The following is a 16,844-nucleotide window of genomic DNA, read 5'->3' as shown; positions in this document are numbered from 1 at the left end:
GTGTCTTACGTATGGGCTGTTCCCTGAGGCACCACGGCAGAGTGAATGGAGTCACAAGCCGGCAGCAAAGAGGGAGGTGAGGGGGATAAGCCGTGATGTCAGAAAAGAGCTGGTGAGGCAGGGGGATGTCCACGGAGGCAGTTCCAGATGGCAAGAGCTGTGGAGATGGCTTTTCCACCACCAAGGGCCAGACGTGCTGGGACAATGACCAGCATGGAGGGCAGCCTGAAAGGTGCAGACGTTGAGCAGGTCTGTAGGGTTGGCTCAGGCTGCAGCAACAGAGGCTTAAAGGGCAGGAACGCCAGGCGGGATTAGCACACGCCTCAGGGAGCAGGCCTGGGAGACAGCGTCTGCCCAGACGTGACAGCAGAGTCCCTGTCCCCACTCCCAGCTGCCAAGCAGGCTCCAGCTGGAACATTCTACGTTGCTTCTCCCAAGAGCTGAGCTTGGTGTCCCTGCTGCTGTGTGACCTGAGGGGACGTGGCCAGCGGGCACCTCCTATTGCTCACACCCACAGGATGGGTCCAAACCCACTGTGCCCTGGCTCTGAATAGCTCATACAGGCAGCTGCTGTGGGCCACGCAGGAAGTGATGGAATTAGCTGCTGGTACTAAAGCTGCTGGCCTTTTGTCTCGGGCTCCCTGTGCATGAGAGGCAGTGAGCCTGGCTGGGCAGCGGGATCCAAGTCAGCTGCCTGAGAGGTGGTGATGGGCCACACTACAGCTTCCTTTGCCTGCAGAAATGCCCCTCTCCCACATTATTGAGCAGCATCCTTCCCTTCTCCACCACAGACTCCCCAGCCAACTCCTCCACTGCCCTCCCCACGAAATAACTCTGGGGGGCTTCAGTCTCATCAACTCTGAGGTGGGGATTTGCCCATACAAGCCCAGGCCAGGTGCCAGCTCAGACCTTTGCTCTGTGATCTTGCTGACCCCAGCCCCCTTCATAAAGACCAGCTGACCTCTGAGGCACCCCCTCCTCCTAGCCCCCTAAGCACCTGTACAGGGGAAGTCAAGAACTTCTCTGTGAGGGATTAACATGGCCCCTCCATTTTGCCGCATCACTTCATCTCCCACAGCCCTGACCCTACCCACTGGCTTCTCAAATCCCTGCCTGGGCTTCCCCACTGGGGTCACATCAAGGTCACGCTTCTCCCCAGCTTCTGAGTCCTGCATGGCTCCAGTCCCCAGCACCATCCCATCCCCTGTTGGGGTCTTCTCCTTTCTGCTTCCACCATCTCCTCCTCCTATTCCCTATCTGGTGCTACTGCTCAGCTTCCCAGTGAGGCTCCATCTCCTTGTGCTCCTCTCGCTGTCTCCCCAGGACTCAACTCCTCTTGGAAGCCTGGCGGTGGTAGCACCTCCATAACACTGCTATCTGCCTTGCTGGTGCCTCTCGACTGACCGCCTCAAGGCAGGGGCTGTTCCTTGGCTGGCATGTCGCTCGCAGTCCCTGGTGCTCATCCTGTGGCAATGACAGGCCTCGCTGGAGAATGCGTTCCCTCCACTTCTTGTTTGAGGTTAAAAGTACATAATCAATTAGGACTGCAAGTGCTGTTGGACATGGGACTAGTTCAGATGGCCCCGCACTGGAAGGGACTCAGGAGACTGGGTTGGGTTACTGCCTGTGCCAGAGGCTCTCTGTGTGACCTTGGGCAAGTCATTTCATGGCTCTGTACCTCAGTTTCCCATTCTGTAAAAAGGGGATAATGAGCCTTCCTTTGTCTATTTAGCCTGTGAGCTCTTTGAGGCAGGGACCCTCTCTTCCTATGGGTATGTGCAGCACCTTGCACAGCAGAGCCCCTCCCCCCCTGTGATGCTATAAGAACAGTAATAGAGCATTGTGGGGGCAGATTGTCACGTTGAGGGGTGGGGTGTCTCTCCCAGCTGCTTTACTCTGTTGGTTGGATGCTCATGGTCTCCAGCCTATTTCTTGCCCGGCCTTAGACCAGATCACAGGATTTTCTTGCTGCACAAAATGGAATTGGATCTGGCTCCCAGAGAAACTCAGTTGCATCTGAAGGAAAGGGTTCAGACGCCTTAGCTTTCCTTGGTAGCCAGACGCCTCCCCGACATCTCCACAGGGCCTGAGTACCAAAGAGCAACACAATAAACAAAGCAACAGTCAGCTGATGGCAGCAATTCTCCTTGAGAGGGGAAACCAACTGGTAATTTGCTCACGGGCCTGAAATTGTAACTCATTGATCAAGGCAGTCTCAGAACGGTCCCCTAACGTGAGCAGCCCCCGTCCCTGAGGCACCTCGGTGCAGCATGGCCACACACCAGATGGATGGTTCAGTCACAGCTTTCATTAGCACTAATACAACAAGCCCAGGAAGAGACAGGATCTGAGTGTGGGCTGGAGCCTGAAGTCCCTGCTCATGTCTGAGCCAAGTCTCAGAGCAGGTGCACAGAGCGGAAGGAATATCACCAGAATGTGGATGTCGGGATGAATGACTGAGTCTTTTGTAGTTCTCCAGGGAGGCTGAGCTGGGAGACAGGTCCTACGTCCTCGGGCCGCTGCTCCAAAAACCCAGCTGGGACTGAGAGAGGCTGAATGGGGAGGTAGGTAGGGGGGGCTGCTTGCAGAGGAACGTTTGAAAACATCGCAACATTTCATTTCAACAGTGTCATAACCTCAGCGATATCCATACGGTGCGTTGTGGGGGAGCGGGCGCCCACCCACCACTGGGGCTGTGTCAGCTTTACCTATTCAGAGTAATGACGTGTTCAATTCCAAGTCTTTTGTTCAGTTTTACGAGATAAAAGTCCAAGTGAAGACAAAACATTTCAAACCCTTTTCCATAGAAAATGTCACCAAAATTGACATGTTCCCATGAAACAATTTCAATTTAAACTACACAGCATCTGCCTTTGGAAACTCACAGGTGAGTTCTAATTAGGAGGCAGTTTGGCAATATGAACTGACTCTCGCTGGGGCTGAGACCGCCAGACTCATCTCAGAGATGGCCAGAGACGCTGGGGACTGACCTCTTGTGCGGTGAGATTTGCGAGTGGCTCCTTCACACAGCAGATCATGGTACCCACAACCCCTTAGTTAAAGTTTAATCCCAGAGATCAGACTCGTTGTATCAGCACAAGAGCCCACCAGCCCAAGGCCCTTCCCTAATGAGTTCACACTGTCTGCTCCCAGGGAGAGTCCAACTCACTCCTCTGGCTGCTCTCTTGGAGTTGAAGGGAGTTAAGAACAGGGACACGTGCGGTGGCGCTGTACCCCGGTGTCTACAGATAGATCAGCAAATCCCACATAAAGGAGTCCCCAAGAAGATGAGTACACATCACACAGAGCCTTTCAGTACCATGGAGAGGGCAGCCTCGCTCTTGCCAAGGAAGTCTCCTGCTGGAGGGAAGCGAGCGCTTATCATTTGCAGCAGCAAGAGGCTATTAAAGTTCTATTCACCGTGCAGCTGGCAGCCTTGAAAGATGGGCCACCTACTTTCACAGCATTTGTGATCATTTCTCTCCCCACCCCCTCCGCCCCGTTTATCTGCTTCACACATCACTGTCCTATAATTGAGATCCCAGTTTCTAATTCCCCACCTTTTGCATATTTTAAAAGCATTTAACTCCCTCCTATGCAGACAGTCAGAAAAGAGCTTCGCCCAAAGTGCCCAGCATTTAACTCTGGGAAATTTTCTCATTTTACTTTTTAATGACATTTTGCCTGAGTCTCTTTGTCTGGGCCCTGGCTGGTTGCTCAGACTTTCCCCTCCTCTCTCGCATCCTTGCAAAGGAAACTGCTTCCCCCAGCACCTTGGGGGCAGTTGTTATCACTTGTAGATTGTTTGCCTGTGGAGGCTCCTGTTCCCTGAGGAAAGTCAAATTGTCCTCAGTTTGGCAGTCTCACGCTCTGTCTGGACTCCATCAATGATCCAGCCAGTCCTGAGAACATCAGCACAGGCTGAATGAGGTACTCATACCAATTAAGTGGCTGAAAGGACACGGGCAAGATATTTTTCATAATGAGGTTTTTTCCCCCCAGAAAAACTTCTGAAACTTTTTGGGAACTGAAGAAATTCCAGTGGCAAAGTACAGGGCTAGGAGTCAGCCCTGGGCCAGCAGACTTGACAACAGGCCTCTGGCGCACTGAGGCTGCTGCCTACCAAGACCCTCTCATTGTGTTCCTCTGTCCATCTCCACCTGTTGTTTCCTGTCATATTCTTACACTGTGAGCCCTTTGGGGCAGGGCCTGTGTTCTTACAGCGCCTAGCACAATGGGGGCCCTGTTCCATGACTGTGGTGGGCCCGGACAGTACCGCAGTACAAATGTAGAAGACCAATAGACTCAATTCTTGACTCTGCCAATTTCCTTAGCCTTCTGCAAATCACTGAGTTTGGCTGGCCAAGATTATCCCAAGTGACTAGTGATTTTCAGGGCCCAGCTGGAGACACCTTAAGCCGGCCCAGATGACAGCAGACACTCAGCCCTTTAAGGCTTCTCAAGTTTAGCACCCGAGATCCCTTGTCACTTTTGAAAACCTTCATCTCTTGTACCCGTGTTTCCCAATCTGTAGATCAGGTTTAACAGCTGCAGCCCCAGGTGTGGAAGGGATAATCATTGCTGCACATGGATTTCATCTGCCTTGCTGAAACTCTATATACCATGCAAGTCCCATTGTAAGGGTTTGAGTAGTGCACAGAACCCTTGTCAGCTGTCTACGCTGGGGTGACTTGCACCTGAGCAGTCAAAGTGCTTGGAGCTGCTCAGATGGCACTAGCTATTGTGCAAACTATCCTTCCATTCCCTGGCTGCATTGTTAATGAATGCCAGCTTCAGGCAGTGAGCTGTAGCTCTCATTGCAGAGCACTGAAGCATTTGAAACTGCCTATAAAAGGTTTCTGGTGGAGTTTCCACAAACTGGAGTAAGCTACCACTCCAAAGTACAGAAAATAGCCATGCTCTGAACTCTATGGCAGACTTGCAAATATGATGGTTTTTTTGATATGTATAAAAGAGCTTAACCCATTAGTTACAAAAAGTGACAATCCATCTCTTAATACTTATTATTTGAAATTCTTTAATAAAAAGTTCAAGAATTTTAAAAAAACCCAAAACTCCCCGAAGGTCTGGCCATTACTGTGGAGTTATATGTAGGGCTCTACCAGTAGATCATGGGCAGCTTGGATTGCAGATGGCCCTATCCTGCCACTACGGTAACTGACTTGTAAATTAGGCCACCCGATGAAGTGGGCTGCAGCTCACAAAAGCTTATACTCTAATAAATTTGTTAGTCTCTAAGGTGCCACAAGTACTCCTTTTCTTTTTACAGATACAGACTAACACGGCTGCTACTCTGAAACCTAGTGAGATTAAATCTCTGCAAAGAGCTAAGGAAAAAGGCAATCGGGGCCAGCTGCATGGAGGTGCCTGGAGGCTTTCAGCTCTAGGGCACTATGCATATCCAGCATGGGGCAGTAATCTTACACATCACCAAATGGTGGCTGATCAAGAGCCTTTCTTGACTGAACTGTCAGACTCAGTCCCCTTCCCCCATATATAGGAAAAGCCTCATCATTGGCATTCTGGGCAGAGATGTGAAGGATTGAATAGGTTATAGGGACTGAACCATCCTCTCTGCCATGGGGTGTGTGGGGTAACTCCAAGGGGGGTTTCAGAGTAGCAGCCGTGTTAGTCTGTATTCGCAAAAAGGAGTACTTGTGGCACCTTGGAGACTAACCAATTTATTTGAGCATAAGCTTTTGGGAGCTAAAGCTCACTTCATTGGATGGGTGTGAGGCATGTTAACAGACAGCATGGGGGAAGCTTGCATTGCCCCAGCCCAGTCCGTACCTGATCTGTGGACAAAGGGATTTGAAGAGGTGGCAATCCAGCACCTTTCCCCAGCACCAATTTAGACTGTAAGCTCCTAGGGGCAGGGCCTGGCTGTGTGTTCTGTCTGTACAGCACCCAGGGTCCCTGAGTAGGGCTCCTGGGTCCTACAGCAATACAAATAATCAACTGTTGGGAAGCATGAAGGGTTGTGCCCTGGAGCCCTATAACAGAGAGGATGGGCAAAGCTTCAAGGTGAACAGAAAAGCTTCTAGAAAGAGAAAATTCAACAAGAACCACAAGAGCGAGCAGGAGGCGAAATCGCAGTGCTGGAAATCACCTCCCCCTGTACTTAGCACAGCACCTTCGTGCAAGGGCCCGGGGTTCTGCTGACGCCAGGGACACCTCCTGCCCTGGATGGAATGCAGCTCCCTGCTGGGCTTTAGGAGGATGTTATCAACAGAGGCCAGAGGAACAGATCCCATAGCCCCAGGCTTGGCAGGTACAAAACATCTTTATAGCTCTCCCCTCCCCCAATCCTTATCCATTCCCTTTGAGTGATCATCTCCCCAGCCTTCCCTAGAGGCTTTGACTCAGGATTACTTCTTTCCTCACTCACCCATCACGCTGTTTTCATACTTGTAACTCATCAGAAGACGACTGCTGACCCTCCTAGAGACACTGGGCCCAAAGTGCTTTGGCAGCCTTACTGAAACACCGCAAGGGAAGGGAACAACCCATCCGTGCGAGGGACGGAGAGATGGCGTTCGGCCAAAATCAATCCAGAACGCCAGGGGCCTGATCTCCCACCAGCAACTCCATTTCCACCAAGAGACCCACGTGCAGCGAACTGCATGGAACTCCGGGCAGCTGCCCCAGCAGAAGGAAGGGATGAGTTGGGATCAGATCACGTGCGGGTAGCTTGGGGGGTTCAAACCAGAGTGTAGGGCACTAGGGCGACCCCTAGTGGAAAAGAACAGGCTCTGTTCTGGGCACCACACTATGAGACACAACAGCTGGGGCTGGAAGAACGTGTATATAGGGCAATAGGCCAAACTCCTTGGAGGGGTAGATCGAACAAGGCCCAGGGGCCCCAAGTGAAGGGAAGGACACAAGGACCCACTTAAACAAGCTAGTTCAAGCCCAGACCCCAGGGTGAAATCTGGCCAGCCTGCCCCTGACAGACTGAAGGGGAGCCAGGCTCCACTCCTGCACTGGAGCTTGGCAATGCCTCAGGCCCGTGAAGGAGCTGTGCTGATGGGAATCTGAGGAGTGGGGCCACACGCTGAGGCAATAACTAGAGATAAAGCAGGAGGGGAGACTCTAACAGAGGAGGCAGACGTGACAGACAGTGGCTGGCTACATGAGCTGCAGGCCCTGCTGGGCAGCGGCTGGGACACAGCCTAGTCCCAATATGAGCAGAACATTGCTCCTCCACTGTTACCGTGACAGAGCCCGCCGGGGGACGCTCTTCCTTGGCAGCACGAGCCCTTTGATTGGGGTTCTCGAGATGTCCCCTAGCGGACATTCACGGTTTGTACAGCTACAGCCCACTGCAGGACTGAAGAGCTGTCAGCCTTAGGGACCTGCAGCAGTTGTGCAGAGGGCAATAAGAAACAGCGACTAGCTGGGAGGAGTCAGGGATTGAGCCATGCTTGAGGGAAATGGGCAGCTTCCTTAGTTTGACAAGTAAGCAGGGGGGAGCAGCTGGGAGCCTCCTGTTTGGACTAGAGAGTAGCTGAGGCCAAGGGGTGCTGACTTGTGCAGAACACATGGGACGGCGGAGGGGCTGCAATGGAGAACATGCACCAGGTCACGGTTTACAACATGTGTCTTTTATACATCCTGCAGGGCAGGGGGAGGAGAAGCCTGGATGATTGGATGGTTCCCTGAGATCCTCTGGTAAGAGGCATTAGCACGAGCACAGGAGTTTGAGAGCTTCCCTTGCTATCAAGGAAATGCACCAACTCCAATGTCACCTTAACCACCAGAACGGATTGTTTTCTTGGTCACAAGGGAGTGACAGCTGCCTGGGGGCTACACTGAGAGGACACCAACAGCCCAGAGGCAGCATGGAGTTCTTTTAATGAGTAATGGAGAGGTGGAGTCTGAGCCTCAGGGCCCAGTACACGCAGAGAACAAATTACACATCCATTGATCTCGGGAGCAAGAATACAAATCATGATCCGCCTCCCATGGGCCAGCCAATACCCGGCCTGAGCCTTCTGCGGAGGCCTTCAGGAGAGACTAGCTCCCCGGACATCCATACTTGCTCCTATCCACCAGGCAACGGATGGATATAAAACACCGACCTCTGTATTGAGGAGCATGCCTTGGAACCGATCCGAAAGCAAGGATTAAAAAAACAGGAGTCGCCCTGTTAGTGCCTCAGCACTTCATTTCCAACCAATTTAAAAAAAAAAAGAGCTACTAGACTTTGCTGCCAGCCGATGAGCCTGTAACACAGCTGCTCCAGCAGGACTAGAGACCTACTGTGAATAACAGAGGATATGAACTGCGACCTCTCCAAGGAAACAGTGGAGCTGGAGTTCAAGCCTGTTACCAGTTACAATAGCTCAGCAGCAGGGAGTTCTCTGCGGAGGAGAGCAGGCTACCTCCCTGCACACTACCTCCCTTCCCTGTGCTTAAGACTGAGTTAATGAACCTTCTGGACTCTTCCCAAATTCCAGAAGATTGCTACGCAGACACACGTCAGTTATAAATACACCAAGTGAGCTGGGGGCAGGAGGAGGGGGGAGAAAAGGAGAAAGATATCTTACATTCCCAATACTGGAAAGAACAGTTTTGACCCCAAGCAACGTGGAGCTCAGAAAGTCTCATCTGGGCTTATGCCCTGCCATCTTTAAAGCGTTATCAGACGGAATGTTGGCTGGCAAAGGGTCAAATCCCCAGCCAGGAGGAAGAGTTGGCAGCTTGCTGAGAGTCCCCCCATGCTGCAGCGCTGAAGATCTCAGGGTCCAACTCAGGGTGGGGGGGAAAGCAGTTTCACAGGCTCTCACACGTCACTCAAGGCCTGGAGACACCCAAGAGAGAGGAATTCAGTTAATTGTCCAGAGAAGTGACAAACCTGCTTAGACAGGGGCTGGGAAGTGTATTTCTGGGAATGCTCCTTTCACATTACAATGCCACTAGCTCTGGCAATTCCTCTAACATGCTGAGGAAGTCTCCTTTCTGCTGGTGCACCTTTCACAGCCTGGGCTTAGGCCTGACTGGATCAGGGATGGTTCAAAGAGGGTGATGTAAAACATGGACAAATCCTTCAGCAATGCACAATGAACTGCATGCCCATCGTAGACCATCACCACTGCTGTTCTCTAGTCCTCTGGTTTGCCCCAGGATCCACAGCCCACGCCTGCATTACCCAGGCCCTTTGTGTGGCTTCTCTAATGAAGATTGGTCTATTCTAGTGACTCTCAGGGCCCACTGGTGGATCTAAAGCCTCTTCGGGGTTTGATTCAGGTTAGTCCTCTGTAGTAGTCTACTCCTATACATGTGTGTATTGACAAGCTGTGTGTTCAATCACCTCCTGCTACTGGCGTGCCCTGGCTTCACCATGCCTCACCCAGAGCAGCCAGCACACAGATCTCCATGCTGCTAGCTCTGCAGACCTTACAGTCCCACACCAACTCCCATGCTCCCGGGAATTAATCAGGGACCGTCCTTAGCTCGAGGTCAAGCAGGAGCCTTACCCAAGAAGGAGCCGTGTACTTCTAATGAAGGCATGGCACCAGCAGCAGAGCTACAGAACAGCGGGGCGCCCGAGTGGGAACCCTCGGTCCCAGATCAGCGGTTCCACTCCACAGACTGGTGGGTTCTCACCAGCCTTTGGGGGGAGCGAGGGGCTGCAGCCTCACGTACCTTCCGTGCAAACTCAGGCAGGATGAAAGCTGCCTGATGGATGTCAGAGTTGTAGTATTTCAGGTTCATCTTTTCCACTTGCTGCTGCGATAGCTGCTGCATAGGCTCCCGGAAATTTGTGCTCTGCAAAGAGGAAACACAAACACCGAGTGAGTGTACAGAATCGTCTACAGGGGCCCTGTGCCCTGGCTGCTGGAAGCAGACAGTGAGAACGCACAGAAATGGGGATTTTTTTTTATGGCATTTTTCCACCCTGGGATCACAAGCCCTGCATGGCAACAGCCTCTGGAATCTGCAAACCCCGGCTCACGTGACTAGCCCTTTTCCACAGGCCGAAGTCAGCGAGATTAACTCGCACAACTAGGGAACGACTGTGTGAGCCCTGTGCCAACCAAAGCTTTCACACCATGACTGAAGATCAAACCCCTCACTCCGCAGGGCAGAATCCGCACCGGTATTCAGTGCGGCCCTGAGTTTGGTGGGTCTCCACCCGGTTCCCAGCGGATAGCTGCCCTCATCTCAAAAACAGAACCGCCAGAGGCTGTTGAAACTGACCTCCTCCCTCATTCCTTGGTGGGACCCCTCCAGGCCAGGCCTGGGGCTCTTTGATGGGGAGCCTGCACTGCTGCAGCACCTGCTCCGTGGGAGCCGCCCTCCATCTCCCGACCTCTCACACGTGCACAGCAGACACCAGGGCACCTCGTTCCGCTAGCCAGTCAGTTCTGTCCCAGCGACACACGGGCTGGGCAAGCAGGACCGTGGCTGCTAGCCCCTGACTAGCAACGGCCGAGCACAGCACTGACCCGGGGGGGGGCCCTGGTTCCTGGGAAGATGGGTCTAGGTGCCGCATGGAGATCCTTCGGCGTCAGCCAGGGGCACAGCACAGAAGCAGATACTGCACACGAGCAGGCTTCCTGGTCTTTCAGACACTAAGAAGTGGCGGACGCTGCTAATGGAGAAGAGTCTGTTCCGTGTTGCCCTCCCCCCCACGACCCCAGCTCCCTGCAGCCGGCGGTACACCCGACACTCACTGGGTTCTTACTGCACAGCATGAAGCCGATCTGCCCGCTGGGATAGGTAGGGATGGTGCAGTAAGCGTATTCCACCACAGGGAACAGAGACTTGCAGAACTGACGCATCTCCTTAATGAGATCCAGGTGCAGCCACTGGCATTCACCTGTGCAGGTAACAAGGACAGAAGGGAGGTTAGAGCGCTAAAGGTGGCCATTGTCTATTCTGAGCAGAGAGGTTTCAGGTAAAGGCTGGTTTTAAATCTGAAGACTAAGGCCTGGTCTACACCCAAGTCTTACTGGCATAGCTACATGGGGATGGGCTGGGATTTTTTAACACTGGGATACCTTTGCTGGTAAGAGCCCCAGTGTAGACACAGCGCAAAGATTACTGGAAATGCACAGGAAGACTAAGGCCAGACTCAGACACAGCTCTGGGAAGCAAGATTTTTAAACATTAGATACCATACCACAGATCCCAACTTTGGCTTTTTGCTGCCTCTGCCATCTGTGCCCATTTACACGAGATCCAGAACAGCAGGCACAAGGGGACAAGACCCTCAGACCCACATTACCTGTTTGTTATAACCCTCTGTTACAATAGGATCCTGGTACACCCAGCCTCACCTGAACTTCCCTATTTACATAGTTACCTTCAACTCTAGTCTGGGACTTGGGACACCTGGGCTCAATTCCCTGCTTCATCAGACTTCCTGTGACCTTGGGCAAGTCACTTCGCCTCTCTGTGCCTCAGTTGCCCAACTGTACCCTGTCTGGTCTCACCTTGGCAGCAGAGAATCCCATCCTCTCGCAGAGCCGTCTTCATCAGCTGGTAGTAGGATTCTTTGAACAAGCTCTCTGCAGGACCTGGGGGTCGGATGTCACAGAGATGGCTCAGGGTCCATGAAAATCCCTTTGTGCATCTAAGGCATGCCTTTGCTGGGCTCCAGAAGAGACCAGAGCTTTGCTCCGCCTGGGGGTCTAGATACTCAGGTTTGATACCAGGCAAAACTCAATTGTTTTAGAAAAGAAGGTTCTGAATCGCTTTTTAATGTATTGCAAACAAGGACTGGAGGTGAGCTGGGGGTGGGCAGTTTGGATCTGGGGTTCTGATTTGGCCCACCTCCAGCACAGTAGAACCAACCCAATTTTCTCTTTGCTAGTCAGCAAACATAATACTCCTCACAAAAATAAAAATCTCATGATCTCACCCCACTGTGTGGCAGATTAAAAGAAAGAAGATAACATCGGCAAAGGGCACTGAGGTTAGGCTAGTTTGTCTATCAAAATCGGACAGCAGTAGCTGAAGGAACCTCTTGCTAAGGGAATCAGGAGAGGGGAACATCCCCTGAAGCATGTGTCCTCCACCTCTCCACCCCCACAAAAGTGTGATAGTGTTGCAAACGGGAGCAGAAAACAATTAAATGGTAAAACCCAAGGCAACACTGTATACTCTGTCGAAGAGAGGAAAGGTGGTTGAGGACCTAGCTTGGGACCCAGGTTCAATCCAATTCAATACTGCCACAAACTCCTGGTGCGCCCTCAGCAAGTCACTCTGGGGCCAGATTTTTAGAATGATTTCGGTGCCTAATTCCCATTGATTTCCATGGCAGCTAGATGCCCAAATACCTTTAATGTATTCTCCACCCAACAACCGTGAGAGGCACGGAAGCGCTGTTATCCCCGTTTTACAGATGGGTAACCAAGACCCAGCCACGACAGGCCAGATTTTTAAAGACCACGCGGCTCTCAGCTAATATTGTAATGGGGCCAGGGAGTAAGTAAGGAAGGTAGCTAGCTCCCTTAGGATCTCGAGGGGGTGGCAAGGCGCGGAGAGCAGCTCGCTACAGGTAGGAAGAGAGAAGACTGAGGAATCTTACATCACTATAGCTGTCTCCGTGGAGCGTGAAAAATCCACACTCCTGAGAGATGTGGCTATTCCGACCTAACCCAGGTGCACACAGCACTAGGCTGATGGAAGAACTCTTTCATCGAGTTGGCTGCCACGTCTTGGGGAGGTGGATTACCTATACTGACAGGAGAACCCCTCCCGCTGGTGTAGGTAGTGTCTACACGACAGAGTGATGTTGATGCCAGGCAGCTTATGTTGCCCTAACTATGGAAGCATCTACACTAAAATTTTGTTCCCTCCAACGTAATTTCCCGGCTCTGCCGACTTAACTCCACCTCCACAAGAGGCGCAGAGTCACTGTCAATGGAGTTAGGTCGACCCAAAGACCGAAACGTGGACACACAAAAGTGATTTAATGACTGCAGCGGCTGGATGCTGACATAACTTAGGTCAACATGATTTTGTAGTTTAGACATGCCCTTAAATGGCTACAGCTGTGCAGCTGCGGCTCTGCATCTGTAACGATTTACGTGTAGACATAGGGTGAGTAGGCAGGGAGGGTTGGCAATTAGGAGTTCTTTTCAGGCTCCAGGATTAACTAGTTACTAGAAGCGGTAATTAGATCACCTCCCAGGACTGGGGCACAGAGCCCTGAAAAGGGAAGCAAGATGGCTGGCTGGCAGCCTTGCTCCTATGCTGGCAAAGAAACAATTTTCAGATCCATTTTCACCCCTCAGGAGCCAGAGAGGCAAGGAAAGAGATGTTCCAGCAGCTCCATGATTTGCATCTGGAGCCCCACCCAGATCACTTCCCATCAAAGGAACTGAAGTGAAAGGAAGGGAGTGAGTTCTCTGGGCTGGCAGAGAAGATTCTCTCTTTATTCTTCAAAGGAGCCCTGGCCAGCTCTGCACTGCCTCAGTGAGGTGTTTAGAATGGAGAGGATGGGCAGTCTGGAGGCAGGGAGAGCGTGGGTGGATGGGACCCACCCCACCCTCCCCTTTCCTTTGGGTTCTCACCCATGGGGTCGGAGGAGTCTGTGATAATCACATCAAAGGCTTCTTGGTTCTGTTTCATGAACTCAAAGCCGTCCCCGACGTGCAGGGTCAGCTTGGGGCTGGAATAGCCCACCGCCATCCCTGGGAGGTATTTCTTTGATACCTGAATCACATCCTGTAATAGACAGTACAAGCAGGTCAGTACATAGAGTGCCATGCAGCCAAGCTGATCGGTGGTTGAGTCATTTCCTTCCATACCCTCAGCTCAGACCCACTTCACCAGCAGTTTGAGAGCAGTCCGTTTCCAGCATCTTAAGCGAGCACACAACGCTCAGCCCTGTCCTATGGCCCCTGAGTTCAGCAACATTCTTGCACTGTAAGGGCCAAACCCAAAGAGCTTGCAATTTTCAAAGGTGCCCTGAAGAACTGAAAGGATCCGATTACACAAACCTGCCTGCTCCCCTCTCCCCTGGGGATACACCATCTGCAGAGGCAGATCCCAACCAACATGACGATTTTCTTTTAAACCCTAAAATTGCCAATGTGGTTTTCAAGGAAAGACATTCCCATCCCTGCCCTGAGCCCTCCTTTCCCTGTGCAAACTTCCTTTTCTAGGCCTCTCCGCCCCAGGGTGAGGAGAACACCTCATCCCTAGTAGAGGGGCACTTTCTTTCGGGTGAGAAATCACGGTGTATCCCCTAAACACTGGAATCCTTATGGCTGGCAGAGATGTGACAAGACACTAGTGTCAGCTGTTCTGAGCCTCCCTATTCAAACCAAACAGCAGCATCTTTGATTTAGTAGAGAGATTAGGAATAGACTCTGGGCTTAGTTCTCATTCCTCACACAGCTCCTATGTCCCAGCACAACGGTGACAGTTGATGGTACAAACAATACGAACTGACCAGTGGAGGAAGGACAGACCCACCTACCAGCAAAAGGCCCTGTAGAAAGAGACCCCGTTCCTGCATTCAGCAGCAGGACACCAACTCGGCAATGACCTAACAGAGGGACAAGGTCCCTTTCGTTGGAGGATGAGCTGTCCCCGTCAGGGGAAGCAAAAGGGCACTTCACAAAGCGAGAAGAACTTCTCTTCTCTGGAGCTCAGCCTTCAGATCCTGCACCCGGACTGGATTAGCCCCAGCTGTGCACGTGGAAGCAGCAGCAAGAAAGAATCAGGCTGCTGCTTGGAGAGCTGGGGCGGTCACTGCCATGCCAACAGGGCAAGGAACGAAAGCGCCGTCTTCAGGGTCAGCAGCAGCGGACGAAGTCGCAGCACTAAGCTGATATTTCGAAGCTGCTCTCCCACTCACTCTGCAGCCTCACAACCCATTGAAACCAAGGACACAGCAGCATCACCTCCCGCATTACCTACCTCGTCAATTTCACACTGCACCACAGAATCCACAGAAGGGTGCTTGACCACTTCTCGTAACACGCCCCCATCGCCACCACCAATAATTAGCACCTGAGACAGGAAAGAGGCCAAAAACCAGAAGAGTCAGCTTGGTCCAGCCAGGCTGGAAGGGTCATAGCAAGAAAGTCAGCCCTGAAAATCCAGTCAGGATACCTCTACAGCTTTGCCACGGATGCATGCCCCTCCTGTAAGGCAGGGATATTAATGTATCTCCCAAGTTATAAGGGCTGCTTGCGATGTGCTTTGCAGGCCCCCAGCGAAAGTGCTACAGAAGCGTAAAGCGCCGTATTGGCATCGATAGGCCACATGCTTGGCCCTTGGGTTCAATCTGTAAAAACGCGAACTAGGACAATTGTCCTTTAAGCTCGACTCCTAAAACCGTTGGCACAAGCGACCCGGCCACGGGCCATGGACTACCTTGCGGGGATCCGGGTGGCTGCAGAGAGGTAGGTTGGCGATCATCTCCTGGTAGGAGAACTCATCTCTCTCCGTGCACTGGATCACCCCGTCCAGCACCAGCACGTTGCCGTAGGTCTTGCTGCCAAGGCAAGAGAAACGAAGGGGCCTCAGGGCAGCGCCCTCGGAGCGGCAGCCGGTCCCTCCCCGGCGCCACGCTGCCTCCGTCCCCCACGAAGCGTGGGGCCGGCCCCCCTCCCCGGCGCCTGGGGTGGGTGCAAAGAATCGCCCCCTCCCCGACTCCCTGGCCGCCGGTGCCCAGGTCCCGGGTGCGGCCCCGGGGCAGGGCTGGGATCCACCTGCCGGCACCCCGCGGGGAAGGCGGCCCCGGTCCAGACCCCAGGGCGGGGGCAGGCTGCCCGCCGGGCCCCGGGATCGCGGATCCCCCCCCGCCCCGCGCCGGGCCCCGGGATCGCGGATCCCCCCCCGCCGGCGGTGAGGAAGCGGAGCCGGGTCCCCGAGCGGCAGCGGCTGCTCCACTGCGGTGACAGCCGGTCGGGCCCGGCCCCCGTCCCGGGAGAGGTGGTGGGGAGGCGGGTCACCCCGTCCAGCCCGCTCCCCGCCCGGCCCCCGGCCCCCCGACCCCCGGCACCTCCGGAAGACCAGGATCTCCTGGTAGCGGGAGCGCTGCTGGTGCAGCAGCTCCTCCACCTGCAGCGACAGGGCCTGGCCGGGCCAGAGGCTGCAGGTCTCCCGGAACCAGCCCTCGCGGATGGCCCCGGCCGCCGCCCCGGGCTCCATCCCGGCCGGGCCCCACAGGCCGCGCCAGCCACAGCAGCGCAGCCACCTGCCGCCCGCCCGCCGCAGCCTAACCTGATAGTGCGCGGGGGGCGGGGACGGGGCGGGGACCGGCAGCCAGTCGGGACCAAGCGCCCGCCCCTTTCGTGACCTTGAAGGTTGCTATTGGTTCGCTTTCTCAGCGCGCAGCCTCTATTGGTGGCTCTAGCCGGTGAGTCTGGCGGTACAGCGAATAGAGCTAGCAGGCTAGTGTGGCCGGCTCCACGGGGGCCACGTGGGGGTTACGGACGGGAAAGAGACCCTGACCCTGCACAGCAGAAAACGGGGGAGGGGATGTGCCCCCCCCACCGCCGTGTGTGTATCGGGGGGGCAGCGACCCCCCCCCCGGGTGTGGGGGGAAAGCGATCCCCCCCCCGGGTGTGGGTGTGTGGGGAAAGTGATCTCTCCCCCCCCGGGTGTGGGGGGAATTGCTCCTCCCCCCCACAGGGTGTGGGTGTGTGGGGAAAGTGATCTCCCCCCACCCCCAAGGGTGTGGGTGGGGGCAGCGGATGGGGATGTGTCCCCCTGCCCAGTGTGTGGGGTTTGACCAGCTCTGGGTGGACGGATGTGTGATCCTCCCATTTCACTGTAGGGCTATGGCTAGGGGGTAGATGGGGATGTGACCCAGTCTGCTCCATGTGCGACTACGGGGCAGTTGGGCTTGTGAC

The 16,844-nt window shown here is 53.9% G+C and overlaps 1 protein-coding gene across 1 annotated transcript; it reads right to left on the bottom strand.

Annotated features, from left to right (window-relative positions):
* Positions 1-7,856: 7,856 nt before the first annotated feature.
* On the bottom strand, positions 7,857-16,219 carry SRM (spermidine synthase). Its single transcript, XM_037881357.2, has 8 exons — positions 15,992-16,219; positions 15,361-15,481; positions 14,902-14,994; positions 13,548-13,701; positions 11,463-11,546; positions 10,701-10,846; positions 9,670-9,792; positions 7,857-8,824 (listed from the first exon to the last, which is right to left on the bottom strand). Exons 1-8 carry the CDS (start codon positions 16,138-16,140, stop codon positions 8,807-8,809), a joined length of 888 nt encoding a protein of 295 aa, XP_037737285.1. The 5' UTR covers positions 16,141-16,219; the 3' UTR covers positions 7,857-8,806.
* Positions 16,220-16,844: the final 625 nt, after the last annotated feature.

This window comes from Chelonia mydas, chromosome 18, assembly GCF_015237465.2.
Source record: "Chelonia mydas isolate rCheMyd1 chromosome 18, rCheMyd1.pri.v2, whole genome shotgun sequence".
Classification (NCBI taxonomy): Eukaryota; Metazoa; Chordata; order Testudines; family Cheloniidae; genus Chelonia; species Chelonia mydas.
This window is presented reverse-complemented; position numbering and strand designations above follow the sequence as displayed.

What these genes read in the sequence shown, in the direction of transcription:
- SRM (XM_037881357.2), bottom strand. Translation starts at nt 16,140, where the DNA reads ATGGAGCCCGGGGCGGCGGCCGGGGCCATCCGCGAGGGCTGGTTCCGG. An exon ending in GCCACCCGGATCCCCGCAAG is followed by an intron (nt 14,995 to 15,360) that starts GTAGTCCATGGC and finishes TTCCTGTCTCAG; the next exon opens with GTGCTAATTATTGGTGGTGG. An exon ending in TGCAGTGTGAAATTGACGAG is followed by an intron (nt 13,702 to 14,901) that starts GTAGGTAATGCG and finishes TGTCTATTACAG; the next exon opens with GATGTGATTCAGGTATCAAA.